This window comes from Anticarsia gemmatalis, chromosome 7, assembly GCF_050436995.1.
Source record: "Anticarsia gemmatalis isolate Benzon Research Colony breed Stoneville strain chromosome 7, ilAntGemm2 primary, whole genome shotgun sequence".
Classification (NCBI taxonomy): Eukaryota; Metazoa; Arthropoda; class Insecta; order Lepidoptera; family Erebidae; genus Anticarsia; species Anticarsia gemmatalis.
Genome location: NC_134751.1, coordinates 12,004,014 through 12,027,586, shown reverse-complemented (window position 1 = coordinate 12,027,586; position 23,573 = coordinate 12,004,014). Strand labels below are relative to the sequence as shown.

The following is a 23,573-nucleotide window of genomic DNA, read 5'->3' as shown; positions in this document are numbered from 1 at the left end:
TTAATTATCTCGAACGAAGAAATGAGAATTCGGACAGAGATCGTTTGACCGTAACTAAGCATGGTGCTTAGAAATCACGTCACGCAAAACTTTAGATGTTTCTATTTCTATTGTTGGGTTATATACTGGTTTTATGTATCACAGTGCGTGTGCCCAGCCCCAACGACCAACAGTGACGCATAACATTCGACAAGAAAGTGCCGAGCGAAATACTGCCGGGTTTAGGAAAGCCTCATCATCGCATTACCATCTTTTCACTTCGAGAACAGATGACAAATTTTATCCGTATTACGTAATGAAGTGTTAGAACAAGTGTTTACCTTTCGTTCTAATTAGTAAAATGTCGCATTGAAGAAAGCGTGTTAAACAATATTGTAAGTTGACACATATGGAATAAAGATAACATTGACTTACTCGAAAGCAAACACAAAAATTGCCTTAAAATCGGTGAAAAATAGATATGTACATACCTTTCGCAAGTCAAAAAACCTAAAGCGTCTCTATTTGTACTCGTACAAATTGAAGTGTGAACAATATTTGAACATAGCTTTTCTTTTTCTTCTATTCCATTGCTTTCTTGTTCATTTACGGAAATGGCAATTAAGAAGCGTGTGCTCGGTGGCATTGAAAACAATACAGCATCGGGAACTATCCCAGACTCTTTCTTCAGATTGATATAAGTGACAAAAACAGCATTTAGAATTGAGATTTATCGCTGCATGATAAGGTTGATTTTCTTTTGCATCTTCATGTCAACATGCAAAGTGTATTTGGATGATTTGCCAGACAAATTTGACCTTGATTCCGCGCTATGGGAGCTGACTCTCGACGTCCATTGTGTTATTTTCATTCACTTTTTACTGAGAGGTAAATGCGATAGTATCACGCGTCTTGGCGTCAAGTCGTTTGCCTTTTACGTACATACAAGCAAATATGTAAACGATAAGCTTGTGTTTTATTACCGAATCTCACATTTAGATAAGTGATCATAACAAATTGCTGGCCATTCAGCCATAATATAGACTATAGACAATCTAAGATTAAAAAAAAACAATACACTGTGATTATACCTCTTTGATGTAAATTTTATCGTTCTAGCAATTTGACAATTTCATTTCGCGATCAAAATGTCACTATGACATGAACACCTTGAGTAAAATAATTTAATGATTTCTTTGATAACGAGATATATCTTATTTATACAGCTTATATTCAACAGTTTTACAACATTTTCAATAAGTGTAAAGACATACCAAGTGCAACGTATCAATGAGTCTACTTATTTAGTCACCAGTTTCCCGGAAAACGACGACAATAGGAAACGATACCTTCAAGATAGAAAGAGAGAAGACGGGAATATAGACAAGCTGATTCCCCTCATTGATCAGAAAGATACAATTAGCTCAGACTTTTACGAACCTACAATAACCACAGTAGCCGTTGGAGAGAAAAAGGAAAAAGCAAGGCCGAAGATTACAGCTGAACTTATAAAAGAAGCTAGGAATAATTATTTCCGCAATTACTTCGCTAATATAGTAAAGACTAACTCTACGCTCAGCCTGCTACCGATGAAGTGTCACACTTACGCTAACTTGTTAGAAACGACAACTGAACATACCGGCTTACCGGCCAAAATTAAACAGAACCTTTTAATAGCGAGGAAATATGTATCAGTACTTATTAGTGAAGGTCAAACGGAATCGAAATATAAGGATAAATTTGGATCAAATGAAAGAATAAAAAGATTTCCTAATAAGACAGGCAGACGGAGTAGCGTGCATAAATCACATTGGTCAAGCTGGGTTCGTAGACGCTAGCAGACGTCTGTCCCGGGCTACCTTTTTTATGAAAAAATTAGGGTCTGCTTTAAATATTTATACACATGAAAGTACAAAGATTTTTCTATTTTTAGTTTAAAAGAAACAAAGGCGTAGTTATTATTTTATTTTGTGAAGCTGCTTGCTTGTTATTCTTATACCATTTGAATCTACCCTGAGAAATGTTCTCTTTTAAGTATTAATTATGTATTTTGCAAAGTTAAACGAATTGAAAGTGTTTTATTAACTTCGTTATCGGAATATGGCCTGTTGTAAGTTGTTAATCAGCTTTTGATTGGCGAGGATGTATTCACAACATTTATTTTTCCTACAAATTACAAATTTAATAAATCTGTATTGATATACATTTATAAATTGACATAACTCAACTTTTATCGTAAATGTAAATAAATGATTACTTATTTAAAATGTGTAAATATTATTTAACAAAAATGAAAAAGACTCAGCTAGTTATCCTTATCTAACTTTTTGAAAACAAACTTTTTTAATACAATTGAACAAATATACTATTTACAATGCAATTTGTTAGAAATTATATTCAAAGAATCATCTCTTTAAGAGGGACAAGTGTACGTCGTAGTACAGATTTGGTTAGTCGGATCAAAAACAGAGACGCTAGGACAGGTATATTCATCCTGTCTATACGTCCCATCGCTCAACAGCACGCAAAAGTAATAAGTTTGACAAGTGGAATCAGCACTATTAGCAAATCTACCTGCCGTCGTACAAGAAAACGTTTCAACAGTATCATCCGTCGGACATACATAATCAAGTTCGCATAAAGTCGTATTAGGATTGTATAAAGTGTCTCCCGGGCACGTGTATAAAGTATCTGTATAAGTCCCATCACCATTATCAATACATTCAATGTACATAGTACAATTAGTTGAATCTGGATCGGAAATATATCCTTGTGATGTACAGACTGAGGTCGTGTTAGCATCGTCAGTCGGTGCAGTGTATAACGTTGAGGTATTCGTTGAATCAATAACCGTTGTTACATTAGTGACATCGGAAACTATTGTTGTTATAACGTTGTCTGTACTATTCGTTGTCGTTATTGTACTTGTACTATTTATAGTGTCGTCTGTAGTTGTTTCTTGTACGACATCGGTTGTATTATAAAATGTCGTAGTGATTGTAGTTTCATCGCCAACTATAGTCATAGTAACTATTTTAGTGTTTGTAACTATCGTGGTTGTTTTCACATCTGTAACGTTCATGGAAATTATATCTAACGTGCTACTCGTACTGGTTGTAATATCAGTTACTGTTGTAACTTCAGTTATATTTTTCACGTTATCGGTAACTGTTATAATCATGTTTGTAGTTATTAATGTTATAACAGTTTCGTTGTCACTTGAATCGATTGTAACGATCTTTTGAAGACTATCGGTATTATTGGTGATTGTCGTAGAAATTGTGTTTTCGATTACATCTGTGCTGTTGGTAAAAGCAGTGGTATTTGTAGAATATGAGGTTTCGATATCTTCTTGAGTTGTAGAGCTTGAAACATCTTTGATAGCTGTTGAATTGGTAGAAGAAGTTGTGTTAGTTGTAGTAGTGTCAAGAGAACTAGTTGCGCTACTTGAGCTGGAGCTACTTGCAGTATCTGAAGTTTTCCCAGAGTTAGAGTTGCTTGATGTACTCGTAGAGTTTGCCAAGTTTGTAATAGTATTGTCTGTACTGGAACCATCAGAAATGACCTTTGTAGAGTTATTTTCGAACACAGCATACTTGGAACGGAGACCCTCTAATACAGCTGTAGAATTGGTTGATTTTTTACTCCCCGTATTATAAGTGTTCGTGTTATTTGTTCTATAACGAGAGTTTGCATAATCCAGTACAGACAAAATCTTGTTTAGAAGTGTAGAATTTGAAGCCGATGAGACAAAATCATCCGATAAATTTGTTGCATTTCTCATGTTTTTATTTTCTGTAAAGTTTGATGCTTTCGTCAATTGAGATTCAAATGAATCTGCTAACTGTGTTGAATTAACAGCACTTTCAGCATCAAAGTTAGAAGAAGAATTGTATGAATATTTATATCCTGTATTTGACAAATTTGTATTATCACTTTCATATGTTGAATTGTCGTGGTCCTTTGTTTCTAGTATATTTTCGGTATTTTTAAAGGATTTGTCTTCTTTTATAATAGTTATATTTGCAGTGTCTGACGAAGATGACTCTTGACTTTGTAAAGAACTTAAATTGTTTGTTGTATTTGCGGAAGACGTTGAATTCGTAGATAACGTAGAATTCAAGGTTGATGATAAAACAGTATCACTCTCGATTGATGAATTAGTAATAGCTGTAGCATTTGAAGAACTTACTGAATTTGTAGTTTCAGAAATTGAAGAATCTGAAGTGTCTGTATTATTCTCGTAATTTACAGTTATGAAGTCAGATGTTATGTTAGACGTTGATTCAGTATTGATTGAAGAAGCTTCTGAAGTATCACTTGAATTTGCTACACTTGAATAATCGTAGGATGCGTTCGCGTAACTAGCATTTGAATTGTCAACGACGTAATTTGAGCTTGTAGAACTTTGAGAGTCTGATTTAGATATATTAGTAGTATTCAAAGAACTTGCATAGTTGGAAGAATCTGAAGCAGCTGTTGAGTTTTCTGAAGTCGTAGAATTTGTTGTTGAAGATATTAAGGTATCTGTAGAAGACGATGAACTTGAATCGTTTGATACAAAAGTTGAATTAGCTGAGTTTTCAGTTTCCAATGTAGAAGTCTCTTCGCTTTCCGTAGAATTCGTTGAATTAGTTGCTGACACATCCACATTCATGTTTGACTCAGACGCAGAACTGGCTGATGAAGACTGTGTAGAATCGCTAGAACTCGTAACGTTTTGCGAGTCATAGGATGTTTTCGTATTATTAATCTTTGAACTGCCAGAGCTATTCATCAAGTTAGTTGTATTTGAAGATTCAGATTCATAAATATATTCGGAATTTGATGAACTGCTAGAATTAGTAGTATCTAAAGCAGAAGCAGAGTTGACTGAAGTAGTGACGTTTGAATCGGTAGAAGTTGAAACGTCTGATAAAGATGAAGAATTTGTAGTATTGATACTATCTGAAACAGTTTCCGAGCTTGTGGTGTTTGAAATAGTTGAATCCGAAGTTTCTGTTAAATTAGTTGTACTTGCTTGTTCCACGTTTGATGTTGAGTTGTAAACATAGTTAGAATCAGAAGCATAGACACTTGTTGAGTCACTTGTATTAGTACTATTTGTAACACCTTCAATGGTATATACATTTTCAGTGTTTTTATAGTTCTTATCTTCTTTAGAAAGTGATATGTTAGCTGTGTCCGATGTAGATGTCTCTTGATTGTTTAAGGAGTATGAAGAGTCTGTGATGTTCTTTCCTGAACTTGAACTTATTGATGAAGAAGAATTCAAACTGGATGATATCACATTATCACTTGCAACTGATGAATTGGAAATCACTGTCGCATTTGAAAAGCTGGTTGAATTTGTCACTTCAGAAATGGAAGAATCTGATGTCACTGTGTTATTTGCGTAATTTGCAGCTATAAAATCAGATGTTATATTATACGAAGATGCAGAATTGATTGTAGAAGCTTCTGAAGAATCACTTGAATTTGTAACAGTTGCGTAGTCGTAGGATGCGTTCGCGTAACTAGCATTTGAATTGTCTACGTTGTAACTTAGGTTTGTAGAGTTTTGTGAATCTGATGTTAAAGTATTTGTAGCACTTGAGGAATTTGCAGAGACTGCATAATTTAAAGCAGCAGTTGAGTTACCTGAAGTAGTAGAGTTATTCGTAGAAGACGTCAAAATATCGTTCGAAGACGACGAACTTGACTTATCTATTACATAAGACGAACTATTGGAATTTGCCATTTCCAAAATAGAAGAGTCTTCACTTTCCGTAGAATTTGTTATATTCTTTACCAAAACATCCAATTTTGTATTTGAATCATACGTAGCGCCTTCTGACGTAGATTGATTGAAATCGCTTGTTCCTGTTACGTTCTGCGAGTCATAAGATGTTTTTGTGTTGTTAACTTCTGAATTGCCAGCGCTATCCATCGAATATGTTGTATTCATAGAGTCAGATTCCAGACTATATTCAGAATTTGATGAACTGCTTGAATTAGAAACATCTGATGCTGAGGCCGAATTAACATTAACTGTTACAAATAAATCGGAAGAATTCATAGCCTCTGATACAGTTAAAGTATTTGTCACGTTTAAAATGCCTGTCGAATTTTCAGAACTAGTGTTATTCGAAATTGTTGAATCTGATGTTACTGTTGAATTAGTTACACTTGCTAACTCATTACTTGAAGTTGCATTGTAACTATAGTCTGAATCCGAGAAATACGTATTTATAGAATCGTCTGTAATATTTGAACTTTCAATTTTGTTGGCGCTTGATGTAATATTCTTTATACTAGTATCACTATTGTTTACAGTCACTGATGAATTGGTTGATTCTGATTCGTAATTATTTATATTATTTAATGAATTTTCGTAATTTGTATAATCAGAAATGTAATCCGATATATCCGAATAAGTTGAGTTTTCTGTAGAAGATGTTGATACATTTGCGATATTGGTTCCATTTTGTACACTAAATTGTTTAGTAGAGTTAATTGAATCTGTTATATCTGACGAAGAATAATCTGATGTATTCACTACAGCTTCCGTATTAGAAGTATTCGATTCAGACGTTGAATTTGACTGATAATCATTATTCACCACATAAGACGTGGAAGCATCATCACTTGTTTCTATAACACTTTCGTTATAGCGTTCTGCTAAATAATTCAAATCCAAATTATTTGTAACATTTGCTGTAGTCGTAGAATTTTCTGTTTCTGAAGTAAGGATATCAGTAGTATTCAATGTACTCAAAGAGTTTAGGGTATTCGACGTAGACGCAGCATTTGTTGAATCCGTAGAATTTGCTGTTGTAGAAATGGAAGCATTAACCGTGTTACTGGATATTAATATATCTGTAGTATTAGTTACATTTGCGAAATCAACTGTATTAAAAGCAGACGAATCTAAAGTCTCAGTCACATTATTATTGCTTGCAGTTTCTGCTATAGATGTTGTATTAGTAGAATTGTAGTTATCTGACGTATACACATTTGTGAGGTCATCAGAAATTGAAGTAACATTCTCATTTGACAATACCGTAGTATTCACAGCTTCTAAAGTATCTAATGATGATGTTGAATTTGTAGAGTTCGTTGAACTCGACTCAAGAGTTGTTAAGGTATCAGTAACGTTAGATATACTTGCTGTATCAGACGTATCGGATGAATATATTGAGGTTGTAGTATTCGCTGATGAAGTTGCTTCCGTGTTCGAAGAGTTTGTAGTACTGACTGTATTTCCTACAGTTGATATATCCGTGGAATTCGCAGAGTATATCGCGCCTGTAGTTGCATCATCAGTTGTGTTAGTGATGGTAGATGTTTTAGTTTCGATGGCTGAAGACCCAGTTATAGTGTATCCTGTGGAATTTGAACTGGTCGTTGTGTATGGTCCCGTTTGGCTGGTACTGCTAGAAGATGAGGTGACTGTTCCTGCGTGTGCGTGCCATGATGCACATAGTATCTGGAAATTGATAAGATAGTGATTGGAGATCATTTGAGGTGTGATTTTATGTATAAAATTGCTTCATGGAAATAGAATTTTTAAAAGAATATTGGTAGGCATCTGTGATAATTTTATAATATGGGACTGCTACAATAACAAATTGCATGTTTTATAATCACTATTCAAATTACATTACATTGAGAAATTATGGTGAAATTCGCAAGCTTTGTTGAAATTCAAATTTTCGTCTGTAATTGTTTTGGATTCGGAGATTTCCACCATTTCATGTTACAGATTAAAACTGGTAAGTTAGTTTAAACTTGTAATTTCAATATGAAAGCATTTGTTTTAACTTAACATCCTATCGATTGTTTAAAACAACTTTTGTTTAACTTTCTATATATATCAGAAAACTCCGTATTTTTTGTGAATTTTCAACGGTTCTTGGAAATGTATCTTGCCCCTATATACATAATTAGAATAGTATAAAGGCAATAAGAAAATCATTAACTATAGTCCATCCACTTAGTAAAAAACCTTGCATGTGAGCATCTCGGCTACCGGAGATATTCAAATATCAGAATTTAACATTTCAGTGTCAGTTAGATACAGCTACTGAATTTTCAAAATACACAGAATTAGTAATTGTTATTTTATTAAATAGTGCGTGCCAGGGCTCTCCAATAAGTTGTAGTCATACTTATAGCTGATAGTCAAACTATCCTCAATGTCTTTAAAAAAATGCAACAAAATCTGAATCTATTACATAATAATATAATTACTCACGAGAAATACAGCCACCGTTATAGTCCCATGCATCCTGAACTTCTAAATATTTTTAGTAAACATGAAAGATTTTATACTAAGATAATGAGACATTGCACTTATCTCATGATTCTTATGTAATTAACAGTTGTTAAAATATTGTTATCGTTATATTTTCTTATATTTGCGGTACATGTTTTATTTGTTTATTACCTTTTCCAAACATTTTATGATTTACAAAATAACTGATAGCTGTTCTCTACGTAAGGCAGTGACTAGTTCCTACATGATAACTATAAAAAATATTAAATTATTATAACTAATATGAGTCCTAATAAAATGTCGTGTGATATTATTATCTCATCATCATGACTCTTTTTCTTATAGGCCTAGTTTATGACAATCAGTGCATGAAGCTAGCTGCATAAATATTCGATTCCTCACGTTCGGTTCGGCAATATGCATCGACAAAACAAGACCGACTTGATTCACTTGTTCGGCTTGTGCCAATCGGGTTCATCTACACATATTCGGTTTTGCCACCTGGCTAGGCCGATTAATACCGAACCGAATAATATAGGAGCAAGCTTTTCGAATAACGAATTTCAAATAATACCAACCAATTGTCGCGACAATAACTTTATTAATAGCATAACTTTTATCATATTAATACATTGTACCTAAACTTAACCTCCTTTATCGAACGAGCAAGTCAGTGGTCATACATTTCTATGACCTTACATTTACATCAGTTAGTACAAGTATAAGTAGAGGTACATTGCGCAGTCGTAGGATTAAACAAGGAAGTGCTAGGACACGTATAATTGTACTGAGTAAACGTCCCAGTACTCAGCAACACACAATAGAAGTAATTCTGACAGGTCGTGTCAGTTGTATCAGCAAATCTACCGGCTGTGGAACAAGAGAATGTTGTAGTAGTCGTACAGTTATAGTCTGCCTCACAAAAAGTTGTGGTAGGATTATAAAACGTGTTGGTGGGACAAGTTAACGTGGTTTCGGTGTAGGTGCCGTTGATTTGCACACACTGAATGTAGGTAGAACAGTCAGTGGAAGTAGAGTCTGCGATGAAACCGTCGGCAGTGCAAACAGAGGTCGTGGTCGTGGTAGTGGTAACATTACACACGTAGTTAGTGGATGCTGTACATTGAGACAGTGTTGGACTGAAGACTGATGTGGTGGGGCAGACGTAGTTGTAAGCAAGGAAGCTGGCTGTGGTGCTGCTGTAGACGCAAAGAGTGTAGTTCTGGCAGGTCGTGTCGGCGGGGTCGGCGAAACGACCGGCTGCGGTGCAGTTAACGGCAGCATGTGCTTGCCATGCGAAGACGCATAGCATCTAGAAATAGAAAGATTCAGTTAAGAAGTTGTTCTTAAAAAACGTAAACAAACAATTTTGTTATATAGTAATGGAAAAAGCTAATATTTTGCATCTATAATGAAAAATATTGATGCGCTCACAGCATACCGTATTAAAAATCCATAGTTGGTGACAAGGTTCAAAACGATGTACTAATTTTGATTTTTAAGAACAACCATTATAATATTATCAGACTGATATTAATAATTATTTCATTTTCTAATTTTGTCTTCTAAAAAAGCATTTTACTCCAACTATTTTATTATTTTCTTAACATGAAATGAGAACAAAAAATACAGGAAGAAATACTCACGAAAACAGCAATGATGATTTGATTCGCCATTTTTCTGTTGTGGTTAGTCCCGTGGCCGAACTGAGCATTTATACCGCCGAGTATTGTAAAAATAGATAATCCGACTGTCCTATGAAATTGTGGATTATCTCAATCATCATGGATTATAACAATCAAAATATCACTAGGTGACGTTATTAGATAAGTGTTTAATATGGCCAAGGTGACCAAATTATTGCCTGGACTTAATTTTCTTTTCGGACACAGGGTGGACATTCAAACCTTGGTCTAGAAGTTCAACTTAGGGGTAAGGTTTATAAGTTACTTATTCATTCAATTGGCTTTTCTAAAAAAGCTAACAACTTCCGAGATTTCTGCGATATATTATATTAACACCTTATAGAAAATGCAATGATAGGTACATTGCTTCTGCCGACTTAATTAATTTTTTCAGACCGGTTTTACTAAAATCGACGATAGCTAATCAATTATTTAGATCCCTAATGATTTGTTCTTGTGTACAATATAGACATACGTATAACTAAAAATCTTTTTATATTACCTTAATTTGCTTATTATAAAGATACTACAGAACCCATGGGGCCGTTTGTTCTCTTGAATATCTTACTTTAGATAAACGGCATATCAGTTTTTCAAGCTATTTCGTAAACATTTTAATGCAATGTTTTGATCGTGTGTGTGTTGTGACATAATCCTTTTTGGTTTTTACCGTTCTGCTTGTATTTTTCTGCAAATCTAAGTATAAGCGGGGGAAATTATTGTAAGAAAATCTAAGAAAATACATTATTAGACCCCCTAAAAAAACTTCCCTAATGAATTTTCCGGCAATATTCACTATTTCTACGAGTATTTTGTAGTCAATCTGAGGGCATTAGCTATAAAAAGAAACAGAATAATAATTTTGCAGCCGATAATTTATTATAAATCAAACATTTTACTATTCATACAATACATAGGTCCAAAGCTTGCAGGTTATTATATTAGGTCGGGGATTTTTCCCCGACCTAATATAATAACCTGCAACCTGCCAAATATCGAGCTTTTTTGTGTAGAGAAAAGATTTTATTACAAGTTCATACATACTATAATAGGAAAATACTTTTTCCCCGACCTTAATACATGGGTCCAGAGCTTGCAGGTTATTATTTTGTTATCGATCAGTAGAGTCAAGAGCATAAATATGCACACTATCACATATTAAAAGTGCACTTACTAAGTTGCTAAATATTTAAACATAAACACGTGACAATCTCAACCCGCACTAGGGCAGCGTGGTTTACGTGGTAGTGGTCTTAAGGGCTGAATTATCACAAAAGAAATTATAAGTAGGTGCTGTACACTTTGATGTGTAAGTATTGAACACAGAAGTACTCGGACACATATAATAGTATGTGAAGAAGGAGCCTGTGTAAGGACTGTAGACGCAAAGCGCGTAGCTCTTGCAAGTGGTGTCGGCAGGGTCCCTGAACCGACCAGGGCCGGTGATGGTGCAGTTCACTTGGGCTGCCACCTGCCATGAGGAGACGCAGAGGATCTGTAATAGAAAATTGTTTTTACATTATTTCTGTTTATTAATTTCGCATTTGGGTGTCGTGGTGGACTCATTTCGGTAGGAGACCAGGATCTAGTATAATATTCTACTAGGTGTATTCAATGAAATATGAATATTCATTTGTTTTCTCTTACAATTCTATTCATTTCGAAATGTTGGTCGAATTATGGTACTGCCAGGTCCTCGTATGAGAAAAAAGAAAGCAGAGAGAAGAAAGAATATGGTCATAAACGAACGCTTTTGATATTGTAAGAAATTAAAGCTTAGAAAATGTACATAAAATCTTTTGGAACGTATTGTAAAAAAGGATACGGGCAGACCTGTCTTAAAATGAAATAAATGCTAAAAGAAGCTTGTTCTATTAAATAGGTTTTCAAAAACATTTTACTCACTAAAACTGCAACGACGATATGTTTCATCATGATGCTTATGTTATTCTGAGTTCAACTTTCCTTTGATCCGAATAATTTATACTTCAAAGGAACATGTGTAACCAAGTAAAATCCAATAAAAAGATTATTATAGATTAATGCATTATTCTAAGTGATCCTAGTGCAAATACCTATAGGTACGTAATAAAAGGGGATAATCGGAACACAGCATAAATGGATGATCATAAAATAATAAAATATTACAGTAAAATACAGTTAGATGTACCTTTGAATGGTATTACACTGCAATCTTCGGATAAAAAAAAAATTGCGAATCAACCCCTACTTGAGCAAATACAAGTGCATATCTTCTTTCCTTCTGCAAAATTAATTATTTTTGTACTGTAACCAACAAAAATGTCACCCAAATGTGGTCCCAGCAGTTATGCCATTAAATTGTTTTAGCAGCTACAGCTGCTAAGAAAAATCTACGGCATAGGAATAAAATACTTTGCTAAACATTAAAAATGTAAACTTTTTAAATGTTTAAATCATGAAAGTACTAACAGCCACAATTGTGGGACGATAGTACTTAGATACCGTATTGAAAAGTACATAATACGATTCTGTATTTAATTCCAAAGCAACGACTTAAAACAGACAGACAGAGTGATTACATTTCTTATTAAGGTTCGTTTACGAACAGAGATTAATTTATAAATCTAGAAAATACCAGTATTACGACGTTAGGAAAATCCAGCACATAAAATCTATTGGATAATCTTGATCCTAGAGGAAAGTACCGCCGGATAAATATAACTTTCGATTTAAAGGGTGAGGTCTTCATTAGGTACCTTAGTATTAGGTATGTGTAAAGCATGTATATTTATATAAGTTTCTTTTGTTCCGCATTTCCCGCAGAAAAAGTCAACATTTAAGTTTTCACGTAGCATGTTTATTGAATATAGGAATTAACGCGTTTCATTTTGCTTTTATACTACATAGTAAAAAAACTTAGTTAAGTGTAGTAAATCAAATGAAATCACATTTAGATAAAGCAATAACTTAGTAGGTGATGAAGTATGTTTTAATTGAGCTGTATCATATTTGAATTATAGAGGTGTACCTAATAAACTATTTAATCTTAAAATTGGATACATTATGAATCTGGTTTCTGCATGTCACTTCTCCTACGTGTTTATTTACCGGGATAATAAATATCTTCCCGTTATTCTAAACTATCTGAGTGCCACATTTCATCACAGCCTAGTCCATTCAGTACGTTTTGTGTGATCGACTAACTAGTATCCATACGACTATAGAGTTTCGGGTTTTTAGACTATTAGGACTTTATGAACTAGAATATTTGCCCTTGTATAATACGTAATTTTTTATCATTATTGATGGTTTTTACGAAGCCTTCGACAAACAATCGTCCACTACCTAGAAAGTGACACATCTCTTCATAACAATGCAACAACTAGATAAAACTAAGTTATGAACAAACATTACTATCATTTTTATCTAACGCCAACATAGAGATGAGACACATTTCTAAATAAAATTGCCTAGATAAAATAAAAATAAAGAAAATATGAGATAATTCGATTAATATCAACGAAAGCTCGATTCTATCGATTTATTTTTGTATTGATTAATAAAGTTCCAAACCGAAAATCATTAAAATGTTCACCGAAAAGGCTCTTATCCAGCGCGAATAGGGCCCCAGAATGTATTCTTTACATAGTTTTTAATAACATGGTCTACGACAAGGCAGTACACTGGGGCCAGTAATTTTACACACATAGAATTGCGCTGCGATCCGGTTGCGGTGGTTTAACATATTGAGAATCTAATTAAAATGAACTAACAAGTATAATACCGTATAGATTTAGGAACATTACATTTTCCATTAAATAATGTTTTAATGCTACTAAATCAAATCTTTTAAAACCAGGTTTGGAGCTAACATAAAGACCTATATTATCTCAAATTTCAGAGTATTAAGTATCATTAAAAAACGGTCATTAACTTATCATTCCCATCTCTAAATTCAGCCTCTGAAATGGAGGCTACATTAGTTGTATCACTACGCAGGCAAGAGTAAAGCCAATAAACAGTACAGCTCTACATTAAACAGTAGTGATAACATTTTAAACGAGGCGTTTTACTGTTTTCATAGTAAAACCACGTTTTGTGCCCGCTTTAAGTGAACCTGAACAATGAAACCTCAACATTTGTTTGTAGTCACACTACTTTTTATAGTAAGTATTGTATTTGGGTAAATATTTTGCCGAATAAGCACTTGCTTTTGCCTTTTATATCGTCCACGAAGATTTGACATTTAACATTTTACTCAAATAGTTGTGTCCAATCTGTTAATTTACTTTTTAAACGAAGTATAATAATATGTTGAGTTTAATTCAAATCTTTTAGATACTTTTTTGTGTACTTATTTTGATACTACAAGGATGCTTAAGGGTTTAATTATATTATGATGTTAAATAAGTAGATTATATTCTTTATATTCGTGTTAATAATTTGTGAATTGTTTGGTTGTAAGGTATACTACTATACTACGTCTTTGATCAAAGAATCAATTTATGCATTGTGACTTAAAATGCACATATTTGTAAATAAATAAAATTAGGTCATTTGTATCTCCAAATTTCGGTCAAGAGTAATGTTTATATAATCTCTACTGTCCTTTAGGGGCACAATTAATGCTGAAAGTTCTCATAAAAATTTTGCTTCGCGCGGATTTAACTATCCTTAAAGCTTAGTCAAGTTTAGAAAGTGTGTTATTTAGTTACTCATTGTATTAATCGCTTAGGATTAATACAATGAGTAACTTATGTACAATGAGTACTTCATTAAACACATATTGATGTGTTTAATGAAGTAGAGAGAGAGAGGATATGGTTATACCTACTAATTGTAGTAGGTATAACCATATCCTTTACTTAGCTAGGTACCTGCCTACAAATGTACCGAGGCTTCGTCACATGATCACATCCTGTGTTCACTCCATTTATCTCCTCTCATAAAGCCATTAAAGTATTAAAACTAGATAATATAACTAGCAATGTGATAACGACTATTGTTTTTAATTACAGGGATTATGTCACGGCGTGAGCGAGGCTACGTCATGTACGGAGCGTGGAAGATTCCCCAACGATGAGAATCACGACTGCAGAGGATATGTGATGTGCTTGATGGGAGGCCTGAGCCAGTTCACGCAGTACAAGCTAACCTGTCCACTAGGCTCTATTTACAGCCACATAGAACTACAATGTACTAACGCAACGAACTACAAATGTTTGCCCGACTTCAACTGCACGGCTCCAAGCAACTTTATCAATCCCAACGTGACTAATTGTTCTTCTTATATCTCTTGTGTTAAAGGAATCAATGATATCGCTACGGCGAGGTTGATAGAATGTCCAGAAAACACCATTTTTAATGAAACTCTTGGAGATTGCGTTGATAAAAGCATTTCGACTTGCGGTACTCCAATTGTAATGTCAACAGAGACTCCTATTGTAAAGTTAAATAATCCTGGAAACGCTAGTGTTCACCCTCAAGTACAACCCAACGTTTACCCCTCGAATAATTCTGTTTGTAATATACAAAATATTGTGTTATTGATCTTCGTTTGTTTTTCTGTTATATTTTAATTGTTCAAAAAACTGGAATTATATGTAATGTGTGTAGCTAATTTTGTTGAAATAAATGTTTTTAACACGCCGTTTATCATTTTCATTTATTTATCCCATATTTTAGCCTGTTTAGATACCACAATGCTGCACATTTAGCCAAAACAAAGTAAAAATAACATAATTCACAGCGATGCTGATTTCAATAGGTACCTACCATTCGGATAAGATGGATCCCGAGCCATCTCTGAGAATTCTTTGACTGAAAAACTATTACATTACAACATTATTTGAACCTGGATCTCGAACCCGAGACCGCCGCGCAAACGTCGCATACGCCACCGCTAAACCGGCGCACAATAGGTACTACAGAGCCAGTCAAAGGCTTACAAAATGATATGGGATTATGTTAGCTATTCCGTGAGTAAACTATAAACTCTACAATATAGATACTTTTAATTTACTATTCAATTATTTTTTTATTTTATTTATTCTCTAGAAAACTCCATTTACTATTAGTTCACCAGTAGCAGATAATTACATTTTTTATTAATATATATTTAAAAGTTTTGCTTCTCAAAAGCCTTAAGATCATAATTATTAAAAAAACTTTAATGTCAAAATAGAACCAACCAAATGTCATTATTGTCAAAACAGTAGTTTGACACAAATTATAGGTTATATTGATAAAGTTAATAAAAATATCCAGAGTTAACATAACTACAAGCGAAAGATTTTAAAATTACCAATTATATTCTGGTTTGAAGCCATTACAATGTACTCTAATGTAGTTGTACCAAGGTATGTGAATTATTTTTAGGTTAGGTTTGATTTCGTATTTATCGTTTAAAAAGTAACATTTCCATGATGAATACTATTTATTTGCAGGCAATGGTCGAGACTAGCATGTTTATGTCGTAAACTGACCACTATAGAAGGTCAGAAGCTGCCACAGACGAGTAAATCCAGTGATGGGATCTCACCTCCTCCGCGTATTTCTAGAGGGCCCACTGATCTTCTACAAGCGTTAGCGGCTACTGTAGGAACTGATCCAACGGCTCCACACTACAAGTAAAACATTCTTTATTTATATAGACCCCTTTACGTTATAAATAATGTCTATGTAACTTATCAGTAGCCAGTAATTTTATGGTACCAAGTAGTGAGCAATAGATCGTCCCAAAATTGAATATAAGTAGAACATACTAAGTAAAATTAAGATCTAAAAATTTATAATACATACAGTCGATATAGTGTTATCTCAAAATGAAAGACATATAATTTAAAAAAAAAACATTTTCTTATTATGTCATAAATTAAAATGTGTTTTCCAGATACCATGATGACCCATACTTAATACCATTGTCCAACTTCCGCAAGAGAGCCTATGCGTTATCAGCTGAGGCTGGACGCAAAGCCGCAGCCTGGATCAGAGATGAACATGCAGATCTATTCACCACGAGGGAATGGGACCCACCTACTAAGATGAAAACACCTTATTTCAATGCCGACCCACATATCCCAGCTTTTGGACCTAAACCTATTTATACTGATGAGAGTAAAGTAAGTGTAATGGAATACAATATCAATAAATTTTCATACAAGTAACTTTACTAATTGAAAGACTATTTGGTTACACAAATATACACACTATACATTATATATAATAAGTATAATGTATAGTGCTCTGGTGTAAGCCCAAGATTACTACTGAATATAAATGTAGCAATGCTTACAGCCCAGGAATATCAATGTAGTTTTATGTACAAATACAAATCAAATTCTCTTGGACAAGAGGGTTTGTTTCAATAATAAGTGAATTCTGAAGTCAATTCACAAATCCGATGCCTACATCAGACACTGTTTATTATGATCTATTAATAAATTGTCATTATGTAGCTTGAAGTTGACAACAAGCAAGATTAAAAACATATAACAGTTCCATAGACATGATTTTATCTTTTTTTTACAGGTGACAGAAGAAGATCTAAAGTACACAATACAAAATGCCTTACTGTCAGATGCCTTAAAGATATACCAACTGCTTGGTGGTTCAGAAGGAGTCAGCAGTGATCTAAAGCTTCAGTTACTGCAACTGATGTGCTTCTACAATGAGAGAGAGCCTGAGTCTATGGAGTGGATGGAAGAGAGGTGGTTTTCAAAAAATGTTAGGGATAGACAGGCTGCTACCTGGAAGTAAGTACTACTAATTTATTTCTTCTAGGTAAGAAGTAGGTTCATTGTGAAAACTCTACCGACCTAACCTACACGTTTGCTAACTTGATCTGATACATGATGCAAAAGAGCAGAAAATTCACAGTCTCTATATAGCTCTTTTGTCTTGAGCATTTTACATTTCAGTCCTAGAACCAAATCCTTATTATGTTCTTATCATAGAGTGAGTGTTTGTTGCTCAATCCGCCCGAAGGCCTTTGACATAGCTAACGATCTCGTCATTCTGTTATTGCCCCAAGAACAGTTTCCTAAATAGTTGATATGTCAAAAATTATGTGTGACTAATTTTTGTTTCTGGTGTTTACAGACTTGGAGGTCTTGCTGACAACATCTTCACATCAATGGAGCCCAAAACACCTGAAGCATATTGTGCTATCATTCAAGGCATGGCCAAATATTACCAAGTAAGTTAATGAAAATATATTTTAAATCATGCAGTATTTTATCATGTAAAAATATACATAAGTGATGCTGAAACCTTTATCTCCTAATAGCATATCCCTGGATAAACTCTTATCATATTTGACGGCCTCCGTGACGCAGTGATTAAGATGGTCACCACGCCACTACAAATGAGTTGTGTGGTCGTGGGTTCGATACCCACACGGGATATGGACACGGGTTGTACTTTGTGTCCATTCCTTGTATGTTCCTGAAAGTCCTCGCGACACAAGAACTGTTCCTAATGCGGTAGTTGTGTTTAAAAATCACGATATATTTCATTATATTAAAATAAATCATATGTTTTCTATTCTAGGCAGAAAGAGCCCACTCCCTAACATTGGAGGCCATAGAGAAGGGCATTCCATTGTCGACAAGTGTTTACAATTCACTGATCAGCTGTGTGGGATACTTGCGGGAAGGAACCGCGCTCAGGATAGAGGCTCTCAAGACATTGTTAAATCAAATGAATGAACAGGTAAGCAGTCTAACCAATTTCTTTACCATGTGTACTGTATAGCCTTACTTTGATTATTTCTTATTTAAATAGAGTAAAGAATAGAATTTAATGTGAATATTTTTTTTTTTTAATTCTGCCTGAGATCTTTGTTTAAACATTCAATGTTTAGTGTGACTCTTGTGTATGTCTTGCACTTGATTATAATTATGACAAAATATAGAGCGTACCTTTGTATCACGGACACATGTTGACCCCTAGAAAGAAACTCCTGTCAGTTGACTTGTGTAAATTTATCAATCCATCGGGTAGATATTACGTTACCTGCTACAATGTACATATTTTAATATTTTTTCTAGGGTCTAACACCAAACAAAGAAACGTTATCAGCCTGTCTCCGCTCGCTGTCTGTGTGGGGCGGCGGCAGCACGTTACAACAGTTGGCACTACAAGTACTGGCCGAGTTCAGACAGCTAGGCATTCAGCCTGGACTGTCTGCCTACTACTTCTTATTGTGCTTGTTCTGCAAAGAGCGTAAGTGATTTATGGGCTTTATAAAAACATACTTAAATCCACTAAATAAATGTAGAATAGCAAAATTGTAACTGTTTTTAGAATTTTGAAATTAACCCCTCATAAAAAACAGTTTGTAAGATTGATCCCTTACTTTTTCTCCGAAATGTAAGGTTGATACAGTATCCCAAAGTACTGCAGCCTCTCTCGTGTTTAGTCACGCGAAATTGATTGAGACCAATTCATTAAGCAACTATCAATTTTCGATGCGCATGACCACTTGTCAATTTGTCTCTTGTTAGCTACTGAGCTCTGTTTCTCCATGAACACATGGATTTTTTTATTTTCCAGGAGGCCCACGCTATGATCTTCTGTCAACAATGATTAACGACTTAGAGCAGAGAGAGAGCTTGGAAGCAGAGGAACTGTTTGACACACACTTCTTTATCACCGCTATGGGCGTGTGCAGCGATCATTTGCAAGTAAGTACTGTTTATTTTTAAACCAGCAGCTATTTTGTGTTTTACAAGAAGCAGAAAAGAATTTTCTAGATATTGTATCTACAATAATTAGCAAGACTGTTTGTAAACACACCAACTCGGATATTTGCTTTCCTAGTAGACGAACTAAGAAGCACTTTAGTTAAATTAATGACAATAATGTTCATCCATTCAACATTCTGATATTAAATTTTCCTTTATTTGATATCTGAAATTTGTTTTCTTTTTAGGATATAAACTTGGCAGAAAGATTACACGCGCTTCTAATGAAAGGTGACAACTACAAACTAGTGGGCGACGCGTACAAAGAGAGCATTTATTACAGACACTACGTTACCGTGGCTTGCAGGTACTTACTTGATCAATTATTTTAAATCAAAAATATATTCTGTGGATCGGATCGTAGAAAGTTCCGTTCTTTGGTCACTGTTTACCTCTTTGGGGCAAAGGCGTGTTTTTTTTTTTTACTGCTTTGATTGTGTTGAGAAAAATAAGAAAAAACGAGTTCTGGAACAAAAAAATATGTTACTAAAGAAAATCCGGAATTCAATTTTTATTTGTAATAAAAAATGCTGCAATTCGTTACTAAAACATCTTAACAAAAACACAAATCCGTATTAGCCTGATTCAGCAATCGAACTATGAGTACTACTGCTTATTGCAGTGAGATTATTAATAACCTTTTTTATTTATTCGCAGGCACGCACCATACGAGAAGACATTAGAGCTACTAGACACACTGGTCCCGAATATTTACGTACCAGAACCTACAGTTATGGAAGAGGTAAGAACTCATAACTATTTATTGACCCTAAATAGACCTGCAATGACAGGGTACCTTGTACACAAAAATTGAGTATACATTTGTTCTCAAAGAATAACATTTCGATACACATAAAACTACAGCCACATGTACTAAATACCTACTATGTGTAAAAAATGGGTCGCGCATTGAAAATAATGTAGTGTAATTGGCCAATGTAGTTAGTAATATTGATATTTTCTCAAAGGAAAATTGAGCTAATTTTCATAAATGAAAAATAAATCCCAAAAAGTTTTGTCAGAAGTGGGATTCGAACCCACGCCCTCAGAGAGGACCAGAACAACTCTACTCACGTTCAGTGAGCAAGGGAACCTTGAGTCTGGCGCCTTAGACCGCTCGGCCATCCTGACTGATGATGCGTGTGTTGAAATTAACTATCACTATGTATTGATTGAACATTTTTATAGAATAAATGCATTTTGTTGTTTTTAAAGTGCAAGCGTGTTGCTTGGTGTTGTGTGTAGGCATTACGACATGGTGTAATATTTTAGTAAGCATAAAAATAAAGTGATAGGTAAAAACAATACATAATTTCTTCTAATTATGCAGTTTTTACTTACGTCTTGAAATACTTTCATTTCATTCACTAATCAAGCTTTATTGGAATGTTTTAAACAAATACTAGATATTTTATTCCAAGAAAAAAGAAAATGATCAACTAAACTGTCGAGGATATTACACTTAACTTATTTCTACTGAAAATTGTTTGTTATTCATATAGCAATAGAATTATTTTATGTAAATTGTATGTATAGGTATTATGATTATGTATATTGTGTATTTTTATACATAATAAAGTGTTTTCTTTTGTTACACAGATTATAAAGACACTAGAATTGGGCGGTGCGGGTGATCGTCTCGCGCAGGCATGGTCTCAGCTGGTGGTGTTCGGTCACGCCAAGCGAGTGAGACTGGTCGAAAGACTCGTCGCTGCTATGACCAGCTGTTATCAGTATCAAGGTAAACTTCAAACCCGAGTTAGCATATTGAAATATAACTTAAACCAAACTTATGTTTTTATTTTTTTTTCATTAATATCCAAATATTATAATAACTTTATATTAAACGAGCTGTAAGCGATCCTGTGGTTCCGATCGCGTTTTATTTAGATTTTTGTGTAATTTAGATATTACAAATAATGTTAGTTTTTTAAACAAAATTTATTGATTTGCCCTCAGTTATTAATTTTGGTTTTTAATGTTTTGAATTTCATAAAAAGTTATTTAGCAGGTAGCAAGTCTTTTTCAATGATAATAATTAGTACATTAAAATATATAGTATGAATAAAATTCTATGTAATCATTCAGATGAAGAAGTAAAGGGCAAGATGCGTGCTGCAGCCATCGACATCCTCAACTTCGGACAGGCAGCTGAAGAAACCGACGAGACCAAAGAACGAAGAACACCGGTTGAAAAGTAAGTCACAAATTTAAAAGAGCACAAGTCTTATGTTTTTGTAATGATGGATATGACCATTTTAAAATTGTATATTTATTTGATTTGTTGATTGATTCCAGAATATAAATATCTAATGGATTTAATTGTCCGGGAACTTTACGATTCCTTCTTATTACTGTGTGATGTGTGAGAATTTCACCAGCGATGCTTCGATCGACATTTATGTCTATAACAATGTTATCCATTACCAGTAAAGTCCACAATTTAGTCTGACTGTGCTTGAAGTAGAACATTGAGACTGCTTTTTTAAGTTTTCAACAATCGTCTCAGTATTCATCACTCATATTTCTTGTTCCAAAATTTATAATGAGTTTCGCTTTCAGGTTGTCAGCGACGGCAGTGTGCAATATAATAGAGATGTGCGCGGAGGGTCCGGCGGGCGCCGAGCACGAGGCGCGCTGGGACGCCGTGAGCGGCGCCCTGCAGCGACTGCGGCGCGAGGAGGCGGCCGGCGTGCCCGCCGCGCCCGGGGCACTGGCGCAAGTGGCTGTTAAAGCCGCACAGGCCGGGAAACATGGGATAGCTGCGGTGTGTAGCTATTTTTGATATAATATCAGATAAGTAGCTAATAGTTGTTCTATATGTACAATTAGATTTTTCTTATTTTCGACGACATACATGCTTTCCTTTTAGCTAAATAATCCAAGGTTTAAAAAACATTAGGATAGATTTAGATATTTGAAAGAAATGTCGCATATTACCATATTACTTTGCCCCAATGACGATTCTCAATCAAGACTAAAGGTCACACTGATTTTGTCAATTATAACCACGTTATTGTTTAAATTGCAAATACACAGCGTGAGCTATTTCTTTGTAAAGTGACTTAACTCAAACATTGTTATTCCTAATGAAATAATGTTGTATCCATCTTATAAAAAATATAAACATATCATTTTACCCCACAGAACGCAGTAACATACCTAGCAGAATGTGGCTTCGACGAAGCAGTACCGGCTAGCGTGCAGGTCCTAGGCGCCATATTGAACCGTCCTGAACAAGAGGTGGAACAGATGCTGACAAACCAGCAACAAGCCAGTCTGTCCGCCAGCTTGCATCCATCCGCGCTCGCCGTCGCTGAAGCTTATAACTTGTGAGTTTATACATTCATTTTATAGGTATTTTAAATGGTTCTTGTAAATAGGTACCTACTTGACTGCCTATGTAGTTAGGACACTGATTTTTCGAGTTCGGTTCTCGTAGCGAATGATATGTGTGATTTAGAATAAATATCGCCCTTATCTTTTATTATTGAGTAATTTAATTTAGGAAGTCAATAAAACTGTATTCGCGGTACCTATGTGTCTCTCGTTCCGTCATTTGCCCTTAAAGCGGATTATGATAATTTAAAAACAAATTTCTATATTAAAGACTAATTAAAAACTTAATATACTAAGTTCATAGGCGAGATAATTGTTATGAAATGAAAAGCTTACTTACATAAATTTATTTCAGAACATAATATTTTTGTATTACATTTTCAACTGCAAAGTACCTACTTTTAATAAAACGATATGTTTGTCCACAGAGCCAAGACCGGTGGACCAGTAGTTAGTAGCTCGGAATCACGGTCGAGTTCCAGTGATAGCGACAGTGAAAGTTCCGACGACGAGTAGTGTTCATTATGTATATTAGTATCCTTTAGTAATAAATGTATTTAGTATTACAATACGTGTCTTTTTACT

General features: G+C 34.4%; 3 protein-coding genes and 1 non-coding gene across 4 annotated transcripts; 1 reads left to right on the top strand and 3 right to left on the bottom strand.

Annotated features, from left to right (window-relative positions):
* Positions 1-1,078: 1,078 nt before the first annotated feature.
* On the bottom strand, positions 1,079-5,857 carry LOC142974208 (uncharacterized). The gene has a single exon (XM_076116373.1). The coding sequence runs from the start codon at positions 5,717-5,719 to the stop codon at positions 2,393-2,395; it is 3,327 nt and encodes a 1,108-aa protein (XP_075972488.1). The 5' UTR covers positions 5,720-5,857; the 3' UTR covers positions 1,079-2,392.
* Positions 5,858-8,825: 2,968 nt separating this feature from the next.
* LOC142974161 (uncharacterized) lies at positions 8,826-9,947 on the bottom strand. The gene is made up of 2 exons (XM_076116324.1): positions 9,883-9,947; positions 8,826-9,548 (listed from the first exon to the last, which is right to left on the bottom strand). The coding sequence occupies exons 1-2, from the start codon at positions 9,910-9,912 to the stop codon at positions 8,943-8,945; spliced, it is 636 nt and encodes a 211-aa protein (XP_075972439.1). The 5' UTR covers positions 9,913-9,947; the 3' UTR covers positions 8,826-8,942.
* Positions 9,948-16,115: 6,168 nt separating this feature from the next.
* Positions 16,116-23,557, top strand: LOC142974035 (small ribosomal subunit protein mS39). The gene is made up of 15 exons (XM_076116130.1): positions 16,116-16,262; positions 16,350-16,532; positions 16,796-17,024; positions 17,434-17,657; positions 18,004-18,100; positions 18,454-18,615; positions 18,954-19,128; positions 19,459-19,589; positions 19,838-19,956; positions 20,307-20,391; positions 21,249-21,390; positions 21,738-21,846; positions 22,212-22,416; positions 22,797-22,981; positions 23,417-23,557. The coding sequence occupies exons 1-15, from the start codon at positions 16,237-16,239 to the stop codon at positions 23,502-23,504; spliced, it is 2,160 nt and encodes a 719-aa protein (XP_075972245.1). The 5' UTR covers positions 16,116-16,236; the 3' UTR covers positions 23,505-23,557.
* TRNAL-CAA (transfer RNA leucine (anticodon CAA)) lies at positions 20,666-20,780 on the bottom strand. The gene is made up of 2 exons: positions 20,743-20,780; positions 20,666-20,710 (listed from the first exon to the last, which is right to left on the bottom strand). It is a non-coding gene; the product is annotated as a tRNA-Leu (tRNA).
* Positions 23,558-23,573: the final 16 nt, after the last annotated feature.